Genomic DNA, 12725 nt, shown 5'->3' on the forward strand with positions numbered 1-12725 from the left:
CTCTTGCACAGCTGGATCAGCTATGAGTACATAACATATGTGGCAATTTACATTTTACAAAGCAATTTGTATGTGAAGATTCCGCACACCTTAGTTCCAGATACATCTGTCTGACAGTTTTCAATATCTCTCACTAGGTGGTATGCAAGACTACAATTACGTGTGGGGCCAGTGCTATGAGCTGACGTTAGAGCTATCTTGTTGCAAGTACCCACCTGCAGCACAACTACCACGCTTCTGGGAACAGAACAAAGTCCCACTCATCGTCTTTATCCAGCAAGTCCATTTAGGTATATGTATATGTCGCTGTACATCTTAAAGCTTGCAGGTTCTGTTCTCTGAATTATGGCCTTTTGCCAGTGTTTCTTGTTGGAAAATTCTCACTTTTTCATGTATGGCTTTCAATGGGTCAAAAACTGTGGTAGAATGCACTACCCACAGATGTGGTCCAGAATGAAAGCAATAATGCTGTTAGTTGTAGCAGAGTTAATACAAAATGTTCCATGATGCTTCATAAGTGTTAGCAAAGATTTTTGACACTGAGCCACCAAAGGACATATGAGAATAGTTGACTTAGTGAAAGAGGTAAGTTTTAAGGAAAGTCTTAAAGAGATGAGAGAGAGAGGTAAAGAGGCAGAGAGGTTTAGTTGCAGAATCCTGGAGCTTAGGGCCAAGGTAGCTGAAGGGATAGCCACTGACAGTGGAGGACAAAACTAGAGAAATGTAGGTGATTTTTGATTTGACATCAGGTATCTGCTCACGGATACCTCAGTTATAATTTTAGTAGTGCTGAATATCAGCACAAGATATATAATTTGGAAAATTTGATTCAGTTTGTTTTATGGTTCTGCCCAAGTCCATTTACATCTTGGGGTTTTCCGCTATTGGTGCAGTATTCAGGCTGTAAGAAGGGATATCAATTATGAACTTGTGATTATACCTACTTTAGGTTCTGTTGTGCTGGGATATGGTGCAGAGGTGGCAGATAATAAAAATCAGATTCTAGGATGAAGCAGCAGGTACTAGTGTCAAATTTATTACATCAAAGGGAAGTCAATTCCATTCTGGATTCTTAGTTATTTGGTATTTTGACATTAAGGTTACACCAGCACACATTGGGTATGACTTATATTTTACAGGGTAAAGAACAGCACAAAAAAACTGACAGTGGAGGCTTTTAACAGCATTGTTCAGGCGTTATATTTGATTTAACTCCAGCGCCTGTTGCAGGTATTCTTAACGGGGGACTTGGTACCCCAAGTGAGGCTACAAGCTGACAATTTGGGTTTGCGAGCTCTGAGGCAGCAACAGCTGACCAGTTTACCCTGCTGTCATATGTCTTCTCGTCACACCACTCTGCTCATTGAGGGGTCAACTTTCAAACCTCAAAAACAGGGTAACAATGGGATGATGTTTAGGAAGCAATGCTTTATTGGCTTCTGTACAGGAAGTCACAGCTGCTGGTCTCCAATTTGCTTAATATTTTGTATTGCTGCGATTGATGTTGTAACTAAATTAGAGCATTTGAAATCAGTGCGCAGGAATGCCTGGTTATTAATTAGGTTTGTCATTTTTTTAACCAAATTGCAATAAAGTAATCCAACTAAATTTTAATAATCTACACAGCGCTTTTTAGGACATCAGTCGCAGTGTTAGATGAATCCTGATTTGGGGGATCTTTTAAATTATTTCTGTCAGAAAAGAAAACCATGCATTTTTATAGTGCCTTCCACAACATTGCCAGATGTTCCAAAGTGTTTCACAGTCAATGAAGTTATCAATTCAGGATCAAATAATTTCACTTACATTTTGTTGAAGTTTGGCAGTGTCAGCTGTAGCTTAGAAGTAAAGATGTTTTGTTATAGATTTTTAAAACCAACATGTTGTGAAATGTTATGACAAGCCTTTGGAGTAGTTCAGACTTGAACTTGGGCCTTCTGGCTCTGAGATAGAGACACTACCCCTGCACCACAAGGGTCCTATTGTCTCTTTACATTCTTACCTATTTACTTGAGGTCAGTTGAATAGCTGACTACGTTGGAGTAATTTCTAAATGATAATTTACCTCACCTTACACTTCCAGGTTTAAAAGGCAGAGTTCTGGATGATAAAGGAAATCCTATTTCCAAAGCAATTGTAAACATTTTTGGCAGGAGTAATCTCTTCCCATTTCAAACCAATTCTCTGGGAGAATACTACAGGCTTCTAACACCAGGGGAGTACGTACTAAAGGTAAGGTATGGAGAGATGTTGGTTTTAGATATCCAACTCATTGACTTTGAAAGCATTAGGAATGTATTTCAAAAGCTGTCACTACCTTGATCCTGCAAACTTGTAGCCTCAGAAATGCGTTCTTTGTGGGTACAAGTATAAACATCTATAATGGACAAAGTGAATGAAATCTAAAGGTGCTGAGAAAATTTAGATTAATTACATGCCTGATATAACAGCAGGAAGACCTTTAAATATGAATCAATAATGATGAGTACATAAAGACAAGCCAAAGCCAGACACAAGTCTATAAAAATCCATTGTAGGAAACAAGTCAGAAATCACAAACATGTGGGATATAGGGCACCAGAATGCCCACGAGAAATCTCATACATCACTCACTCAAGTACAATGTATTTATCTGCATGATTATCTCATGCAGAAAGATAGAATTGACAAATGTATGTCAATTACGTATGACCCTCAATTTTAATATAAGCCTCCTTAATGGGCGTTATAGTTCATAAAGGCATAAGACGTATGAGTAGGCCATTCAGCCTTCAAGCCTGCCCTAACATTCAGCAAGATCATGGCTGATCTGCCCTGCTATCAACTCCACTTTTGTGCCAGCTGAGCACAGCCATCAGCTCACAGATATTTCAAAAATCTATCTAACCTCTCCTTAAATATTCTCAGTAATCTAACATTAGCAATTTTTCAATTCTTTGCATGTTTCACCAATGGCTCCACCACTCTACAGCTACTTCCTCTAATTTCCGTGGAAATAGATCATCAGGTTCTGGCAACTTTTCTGCCTTTAGTCCAAGTAGTTTGTCAAATACTTTGTCCATTGTGACAGAGACCTTTCTTCTCATTAGCACAATGCACATTTGGTATCTTTGGGATGTTTATTAGCGTCCTTCACCATGAAGACTGACACAAAATATTGGTTTAAAATTACCTGCAATTTTCTTGTTTCCCCTTATTCATTTTGAGTAGTATCATCCAAGGGTTGAATGGAAAACCTCACAGGCCATATAGTTTTGTTTTTTGCCTGACAAATTCTTGAGTGATTCATTCATACTCTGTCAAATGACTTTAATGATCCAAGGAGGTAACTGGCCGAGGGATTCTGTTATGAAGCAGAGGTCAACCCCCTCTGAATAACTAAAACCTAAACACCCAGAGAAGCTCATCTTGCCTCATAATCTGTTAAAGGAAGTGTGAAAAGTGGTATAACCTATCTGTCACCTCCCAATCTGTTATAAAGGGCAGGTTAAATGAAATGAACTCCTGACACTCTATAATCAATAAGTAACAATTTATTTATCTAACTCTAACAGTGAACAAATTAACAGAACTACTAACAAACCAAACAATGCAGGGATTGACATCAAAGGTGCTGTTATATTACTGCCTGTGGCTTTCCTACCATCTGACACATATGACAGGTATGGCAAAATTCAATCACATCCTTATGTAACCCAGCCAATAGAAATGCTTCTGTATCTTAGCCTGAGTCACTTAATTACCTCCTACACTTAATTAGTGTGCTTCCCGTAATACTTCCTGTCTGTATGCTACCAGCAACACAATCTGATGAACTTCTGCCCATTTCTCCTCTGCACTAACCTGCCAAGGTGTCTTGTTCCACCTTAGGATTCTATCCTTAAATAAATAATATTCTGTAATACATTCTGACTCCTTTTCCAAGTAGGCTTTATGATATAAATCTTCTATTGTCTTGTCTTTTTGTTGTAACTCCACTTGTCTTTCAGAATTAAACACCTCTGCCGGATCCTCTGCCTGCTCAGGCTTTTCCTTTACCATTTCATCAAATAGGATGTCAGCTAACTGGACCTCAACTCCTTCGTCTTTCTCTTTAGTTTTCACTTCTTGCTTTAACTTATGACCATGGCATCTTTTCATCACACAGTTGGAAAAATTCCAGGGTATTTTTCTTTTAACTCTTCAGTTCCCTGGTTTTCTTTTGGCTTCTCTACTGCAATAGGCATCACTCCCACCTTTGATCTGGCTAGGTCATATCCAAGAACAAACTGTATTACCAGAATATACACTCTTTCAGGCACTCCTGCTATCACTTCCTCATCTTGACTGGACATTCCAGCCTTATTGTACACAAGGGAATGCTAAATCTCTCTCCATTTATTCCACAATCACTCTCTCAGATAACATTTCAGAAGGAACAAATATTTTCATCTCTTACTTTTAGAGATTGACTAGTTCCTGTATCCCTCAATATGTAACTTCTTTACCACCTCCCCTGTTCTTCCTGAGTAACCCTTGCCCACAGAGGTGAAGTATTTGAAATGATAAGCACTATCTTACTATCTTACAGCCTGTGACTAGGCTGTGCACTCTCCTGCACGCTCCTTGACTTCTCTTGGGATTTCCTTCACTACCTCAATTAATCCCACTGGTTTAGCCTCTTTTACCAACTTTGTCCCAGTGCCTCTCCTAATCCACCAGCACAATGACTTTAAGTGTTCCACTCATTGCAGTGAAAACACCTAAGGTCTTCCATCTCTTTTCCACTGGCTTGGGTTTCTTTTTTTGCGCATGTGGCAAACTGTTCCCAGTGCGATCTAATTTTTGTTTCTCATTGAAGGTTCTCCCTCTTTCCCAATTTCTATCCCTAATGGAATGAAATTGATGTTGGAATCTAGATTTCAATTTATGCACTAATACAGATTCATCTGTCATCTCCGCAGTGCTTCTTGCTATTTTAACTTTCTGTTCCTCAACATGAGATCTTACCATTTCTGGAAGTGAGTTTTTGAACTCGTCCAGCAGAATACTCTCATTGAGATCCTCATATGTCTTTTCTATCTTTAATGTTCTCATTCATCTATCTAAGTTACTATGTTTAATTCTTTCAAATTCAACATAAGTCTGACCTATTTCCTTCCTCTTATTTCGGAAGTGTTGTCTATATGCTTCTGGTAGACATTTGTAGGCACTCAATAATAGCCTATTTTACTTCATATTCCCAAGACACCTCATCTGACAGCATTGCAAATACTTCACTAGCCCTACTACCAACTTGGTCCGAATTAATATTACCCACAAAGTCTCCGGCTGGTTCATCTGGTTGAGAAATAAGCTAAAGGAAATGAAAAGGGCTTCTACATCTTTTCATCGAATTTTGGTAATGTTTTAACATATTTGTATATATCTCTATCAGGTCTTTGGCTACGATGGGTTTGCTCATCATCACTCTCCTCACTAAGCCTATCTCCTGACTTTATTTCTGCCCTTTCAAATTGACTTTCTTCTTTAATTTGCAACTTTTGAATTTCAAACTCTCTCTTTCTCCCTTTCTCGTCTCTCTTTTTCTCTTTCTTCTGCTTGTAACCCTAATTAACCATTTCGGTTCCATTTCTTCCTCTTCTGCCCTAGCTCTTCTTTCCTTTTCTTTATCTCCTAACACCAATTGTCTAATTTTCAATTTTTTTTTCTAACTCCACTGCACTTGCCTGTTTCTCTGATGTACCTAAGTGCTTGACCAACCTAGTTACAGTTTCAGCTCTCCTCTTATCCCTAGTTAAACCCAATTCTAGCCTGTTTAAGAAGTCCAGAAGTATATCCTTCTTTGCTCTTTCTAAACTTTCTTGGCAAATTTGGGAAGCATCTTCAAAGCCCAGAGCCTCTTTAGCAATGTTAAGAGCCATTTCCCCCAATTTTGACTTAACCGACCACAAATAACCAAAATTGATTTCCACTTCTCACCTAAGTTTTATTTTAAAGATTTAACCTTTAATCCCCAAGTCTGTTTAAATCTGTTGGGAACTTTCATACCCCAAATCTGTTCACATCTGTCCACATCAATTCACATCTGTCCAAATCCGTTCACATCCCATATGTGAACCAGGCACTCTTGGACTTGAGCCCTCAATCTGTTATGAAGCAAAGGTTCTGAATAACTAAAACTGAAAAACCCCAAGAAGCTTGAGTCGCCTCATAATCTGTTAAAGGAAGTGTGAAAAGTGGTGTAACCGGCATCTCACCTCCCAATCTGTTATAAAGGGCAGGTTAAATGAAATGAACACCTGACACTCTATAAACAACAATTAACAATTTATTTATCGAACTCCAACAGTGAACAAATTAACAGAACTACTAACAAACCAAACAATTCCCTCTCAATTAATAACTATTCCCAAATAAAAGAAAATTCTAATGGTATGCTGTTCTAATAAGTTCAAATCCCATTCATATAAACGATAAATAAAGAAAACTTAAAACGTATTGTCTTAAAATTACAGCCAGGATACGCCTTCTAGAATGTTCACTGCCTTCTCTGCTCTGTTGCTCAGTCAGGAATGCCTTTCTCTGTCAAATTCTAGTGTCAGGAATATTAACTAAGACTACTGCTGTACCTTTAGTTTACGTGATAGTTTTCTGAGAACTTATAGAATTTTGTGAGAACCAGTGATTTTCTGTTTGGTGCTGGTTAACTTTAACAGACGGCAACTGCTCTCTCACCGACTTTTGAATGCCCTCTTCTTTTTTATCCTTGATGACCTATCAATTTCTTACAATAGATTGGTCCTAGGTTGTCAAAACCATCAGATTTACATTTAGTTGGTTTTTAGTTTCTAAGTGCCTGATTTAAATTAATTGGTTGATAGTCAGTCTGGTTGCCTCGCTAACAAAACAAGATTACTTCCTGGGTTTTGAACCAACATTTGATACAGTGTTTCAATTTCAGGAGCTCTCTGTGCACCCCCACATGTTTTTTTTCAATCTCAAAGCCAATAAAATATACATCATCTTTTAAAGGGACCATGTACTCTTCCCCTGTTATTTTATAAACATCAAATCCTAACATCCTGCCTTCCAATCCACAAGTACTATATCAACTTCACAATAATTCATATTAGCTTAAAAGGGCAATTCAAATATAATACCTGATATATTTATATGCCAAACAATAAGGAACTCTCCTATGTTACCAGTATCAGCTGTTACTTGATCCCAAATGTCATGTGGTCTTTAAGATAACAGATTACCTAGATGTTTGAAAGTTAAAATGTTTTCTTTTACTTCTTATATTTTTATTTTCCTCTATCTTTATAATTTAAATTAATTGTTGCAAGACCAGGCTTAATTATCCAATATAATAATACTTTAATGATTTCAAAAACAATCCAGTAACAAATGCATTTTTAGTTTATTTAATCAATCTAAAACCTACATCTTAGACATTTTTAGTGATGCACTCGCCATTTTCCTTTCTTTGATTCTTTTCTTGGTTTCCCTATTGTGATCCCTAGACAGTGAATTAAACAAACTACCTGCTCTGAACTTTGCCTACATGTTTGGCAAGTTAACCTCATAAGTCAAAATCTTTCTTCAGTATCTCTAGTAATCTTCCAAAGGAGAATAAACCAGCCACCATACAGGATCTCACCCATGATGAGGAGGAAGATGACCGGCTAAAACTGGGATCACCCTTATTTAGTGTACTTCCTAACATCCAGTTACAGACCATTCTGTGTGTTCTTGTTTTTCACAAGCTTATATGATGTAGCATGGCTAAAGGAAGAAAAACATTGAAAAATAATAGTTACTTAACATAAAACATAAATAGCATCAGCACAGATATTGTAAAATTTAATTAAACACATATTTCCATAAAAGAAGCAAAAACAGCATGAAAAAAGAAACTATTTTCATGCAGTAACTGGTTAAGATCCGGCATGCACTGCCTGAGAGCATGCTTGAATCATGTTCAGTTGGGGTATTCAAGGATGAATGTGCAGGGTTACAGGGAGAAGGCAGCGGAGCTGGACAAGATGAGTTGAATGACTTCTGCTGCGCTGAAACAATTCTGTGATTCACATATTTTAAAAGTGAATTTATATCACAGATTTCTCTCAAATACATACCTGGTGAGTGCCTGGATTTTAATTACAAAAATGGGAGAGAGGATGGTGCGATGGAAGGGGAAATGATGGTATCTGGTATATCTGGATTTGTAATCCAGAACCCCAGATTAATGTTTTGAGGATGTGGATTTGAATCCTGCCATGCCAGATAATAAAATCTGAATTGAATTAATGAAAAAAAGGAATAAAAAGCTAGCCTAATAGCAACCATGTATCCGTTGTCACATCAATCCATCTGGTTCACTGGCGTCCTTTCAGGAGGGTAGTCTGCTATCCTTACCTGGTTTGGTGTACATTTGACTCCAGATCCACAGGAACGTGGTTGATTTTTAACAGTCCCCTGGGTGATTCGGGATTGGCAATAAATGCTGTTATAGCCATGTTATTAAACTATGTCATTGCTACACATCATTTCTCCATAAGTCTTGATAGCATACTCAGCCCAGAATAATGGGATTAAGTTTCTTTCTGTTTGTTTTCTGTAATGAGCCTACATGAAATAAATTTGAGCTCCTCAAACCAATTGCAGCAGGCATGGACCTCACTAGCTTAAAGACACTCTGGGTGTCACCATGCTATAAGGACTGCAGCAGTTCAAGCATGCAGTTCACTACTATTTTATCCACAGCAGTTAGTGAAGTAAATTGGAAATAAATGCTGGCCTAATCAATAACTCCCACAATCCGTGAACAAATTTAGATAAAGCAAAACAAAATTGGAGTGGTTGATATAGAAAATAAAAATTCCAAATACAGTAAAGGATATTTTTATGTAGCTCACGATAATGGCTACACACGTTTAGAAAACTTTTCCCTCGATCTGTGTTGAACCTTCTATGCTTTTATTTGCTGGTCCAGGTAGCCAGATTATAAAACATTCATTTTCCAGTGCTAACATTCCTAATTTGTCTGATCACAAAAAAAAGAAAGGTCTTTAGAATTGTTAATCCTGTTTGTCATTCAAATTTATCAAGCATTTGCTAATCTTTGACAGTTGTATTTACTGTTTTCACATATCAAAGTTTGCAGGCATTGTATTAGTTTCTATGAAGATTGCAGGAACTACCCACCTAGATGATTCTTAATTTATTAATTCACTGTAAAATTATTGTACTTCATTTCTTTTCCCTACAGGTTGAAGCAGAAGGATTTGATCCTTTGGACAAGACAGTGGATGTGTTTGACAATATAAACCTCTATTCTGCCGCTGTTTACGATTTCGTACTTCAGAGATCAAACTCAAGCAGCTCTTGAAAATAGGACAATCTTTAATCTAGAAGAGAATGTGAATTTGTATTAATATGACAATTTTAAATGCTCCAGTACTCTGTGGATGCTGACATTAGAATTGCAGCATAAGAAAGGAGTAAGGAAAATGAATTAGGAGCAGTACGCTAAGCCTAGCAAATCCCATTAGTAAATGTAGGCAGCACACCTCCCCACAGAAATACATCAATTTTTGTAAACAAGCATGTAGAAAATTGTGTGGTCATTTTGGTAAATATGAAATACTATGTGGATCTGTCTCCTTGTTATTAGCCTGAAAGAGAATGAAAAATCAAATAAAAGAATGTTTAGAAAATGTATACAAATTACTCACTTTTTTAATATTGTAGAATATTGCATATGTTTGAGTCTTTTTTGTTCAACTAATTGATTCTTAGTCAATTGTGGCATTGCATCTACTCATAACCTCCACTCAGTGCTTCTTTAACTTAGTTATTGTTGAAAAATACCAGCAATTGCTTGCATAAAGACCACTGGTCCTTACTTTTTTATCTAGGATTGGCTAACTCAAATTCTGAGAACACAATCATTTCTGGGCTAGTACTCAAGAATAGTTTGGTCTCCAAAGTGAGCTGAGAAAACAAAAACAAAACAAAATCCATTAAAGTGTCACTAGATATGTATAACAACATGATTCCTTACAAGAGATGTTAGACTACTGTGTATATTTTGAATTCCCAAGGTACATTAGGAACTTTACAAACAAGGGAAGGATATTTGGCCCCTCCAGTGCATAAGTACTCTATACCTCAACATTATTTATCCATTTTTGCCACATGTCTGTTAGGTGGAATAATATAAGTGGCTTATTTTTTACTGGTCTATTAATATAGAGTTCTGAGCTAATAATTTGGTGACATAATTGACAATCCCAGCATGGCAATTAAAGAATTAAAATTCAGCTTGATCAATAAACCTGAAATAAAGGTTAGCATAGTAGTTAGCTAAGATGCTACTGAATGTCACCTGTAGCAGTGACCATAATGCTGCTAGATTATTATAAAAAAGACACCTTATTCATTAATGACCTGTAGGGAGGGAAATCTGCTGCCCTTACCTGGTCCGGTCCACATTTGACACCAGATCCACAGCAATACAGATGACACTTAATTGCCCTCTGAAATGGGCTGCATCAGTTATATTCAAGAAGATGAATCAGAACCTTTTCAAGGCCAAAAAGAAAAGATGGGGAATAAAAGCCAACATTGTCAAGAAGCTCCCATCCATTAAATATTTTTTTAAAAACTCTACCTCAAAGAAATCTTTCCATCTCAGCCTTGGAAAATTTCATTACTCTGGCACCAATATTTTGGGGCAGGGATTTCTATAATTTCCATTATCTTTTGTGTGAAAAAAAATTTCCTGATTTCAGTTCTGAATTATTTTAAGATTATCAATTCCCTCTTTGGAGATTCTGTATTTACCCAACCTTTAGACTGCAATCAGATCACCCCTTAATCTCCAATACTCAGGAGGGAGTACAAATCAAAATTATGCAACATATCCTCACAACTCAATCCTCTCAATCCCAGTATCATTCATTCTGTTGGTAGTTATAGAGTTGCACTTCACTCTCCGAAACAACTCCCCTGAATAGAAACATAAACCTTTAAGAAAAAGAAAGCTCGTCCCTTTCTAACAAGGTAGTTTTTTTTCCTTTTTTAACTGAGCAAATATTTCAGAGGGAATTTGAAAAAGAAAATCAAAATCTAAAATTCTAAAATGGGGAAACGGTACATAGGGGCAAGAGCCAACAGGCATGTTAAGAATTCAAAATATGAAAATGGAGTACAAGATTAGAAAATCCAGATGCAAGCTTTTTAAATAGGGCTACCGAATGTATCAGAAAAAGATAAATTACCCAACGACAAGAGCTTAATGTGGCACTTCAAACAACCTCATTGAAGAGTCAAACATGTTGCGGCTCCAGTACAGCATATCAACAATACAAAGCTACTTAATGGACCACAGCATTTCTATATGTGAGTGAAAGAGACAAGAGACAGCTGAATATGCCAATTAGTAGAAGCAGTAGAGCCAACAGTGGCATCAGTTTAAAGGAAATTCTTCTTGTAAATTTAGCCTAAATAAAACATTTGAACCTAACCGCCAAATATTAAATCAGAGCAGGCCCTTACCTCCAAGTTATATCTAGTCAATTCCTTTGATTCTTTGGTCAAACTTTACTCTCTACCTACTGGCATTTCAGGAATATTGCAACAGAGGTGCACAGTGAAAGAATATTTCAAGTAAGACTAGAGTATTAATTTGGCAGCACAAAACTTCACACATCAGAGAAAGTAGATTTTTAACACTATAAAAGAAAAGCTAAAAAAAACTTCAAATTGTCAGAAAATCATGTTGTCTCAGATGTTCTGAGAACACTCATTGTTGAACAGCAATATTCTGTCAACAGCAATGCATATTGAATTTACAAAAGAATTGTGCACAAAAGGGCTGAGAGTTTTTGAATACATCTCTCAAAGAGAAAGCTTCAGTGCTGAATGCTATTAATAACAAACGTGTTAATGCCCCATATAAAATTGCTTGTCCACTATTTAAAAAGAAGCACAAACCTTCATTAATTACTGCTCTTGTCAAAAGTATAGTCACTGAAATACCCTGATCATTAACTAATACATTTGTCACCAATCACACATCACAATTTCAAACTCTAAGGACAGCCTATGATCTACCTATCCATATTTTAACAAGTTAGCTCTACAACAGATATTCTGATATTAATTTATAAAATGAGACATACGCTGCTGCCTTTTATATGTTTATTAGAGTTACCAAACAAACTAGTTAATGTCAGAATACTACATTCCTGCAAAACTTTCCTTGAAAGGATAATGGAAGAGATGGTGACATTCAGATTTCTGGGAATGGAAATTGGACGTGCCCATCATTTAGAAAATGCGGCTCTTTGCATTTCACATCTGCAACAGAGTGGAGGAGCTTTAGGTTAAGATTTTATACAGCTTCTATTACACATCTAAGACTGCCCACAGGCCCAACACTTAATTAATGTGATGAAGATTGAGGAGTATATTGAAATATTCTGTGATTATATCAAAACTTCTTTCTGGGAAAGAATTACAGATGTTAAAACCACATCAGAAGACAAATCCTTTACTACAAATATCTTGACTCATGCTTTCTCTGATGCTATGACATCCTTTTTGCAGTTATTATCTACTGTTCTTGATGCCATCGAGTAATGCGTGGAACCCTTTCTCCATTGAGATTACCTTTGGATTTCTATCCTTGGGGATGAGTTCCACAATGAAAACATCAGACCTCATGGATGCTT

The 12725-nt window shown here is 36.8% G+C and overlaps 2 protein-coding genes across 3 annotated transcripts in view; one reads left to right on the forward strand and one right to left on the reverse strand.

Moving 5' to 3' along the window:
* The window catches only part of LOC125465265 (carboxypeptidase M-like), a 46561-nt gene extending 37004 nt beyond the window's left edge, over window positions 1-9557 (forward strand). The window contains exons 7-9 of the mRNA XM_059638302.1: window positions 138-290; window positions 2084-2232; window positions 9257-9557. Of these exons, the coding sequence (XP_059494285.1) occupies window positions 138-290; window positions 2084-2232; window positions 9257-9376 (422 nt within the window). The 3' untranslated portion in view covers window positions 9377-9557. The remainder of the gene's footprint in view (window positions 1-137; window positions 291-2083; window positions 2233-9256) is intronic.
* Window positions 48-12725, reverse strand: part of spaca9 (sperm acrosome associated 9) — a 40493-nt gene continuing 27815 nt past the window's right edge. For both annotated transcript variants that reach the window (XM_048558453.2, XM_048558454.2), the window contains exon 5: window positions 48-10571. In XM_048558453.2, coding sequence (XP_048414410.2) covers window positions 10565-10571 — 7 coding nt within the window. In that variant the 3' untranslated portion in view covers window positions 48-10564. The remainder of the gene's footprint in view (window positions 10572-12725) is intronic.

The sequence above is a fragment of the Stegostoma tigrinum genome, chromosome 29, assembly GCF_030684315.1.
Source record: "Stegostoma tigrinum isolate sSteTig4 chromosome 29, sSteTig4.hap1, whole genome shotgun sequence".
NCBI lineage: Eukaryota > Metazoa > Chordata > Chondrichthyes > Orectolobiformes > Stegostomatidae > Stegostoma > Stegostoma tigrinum.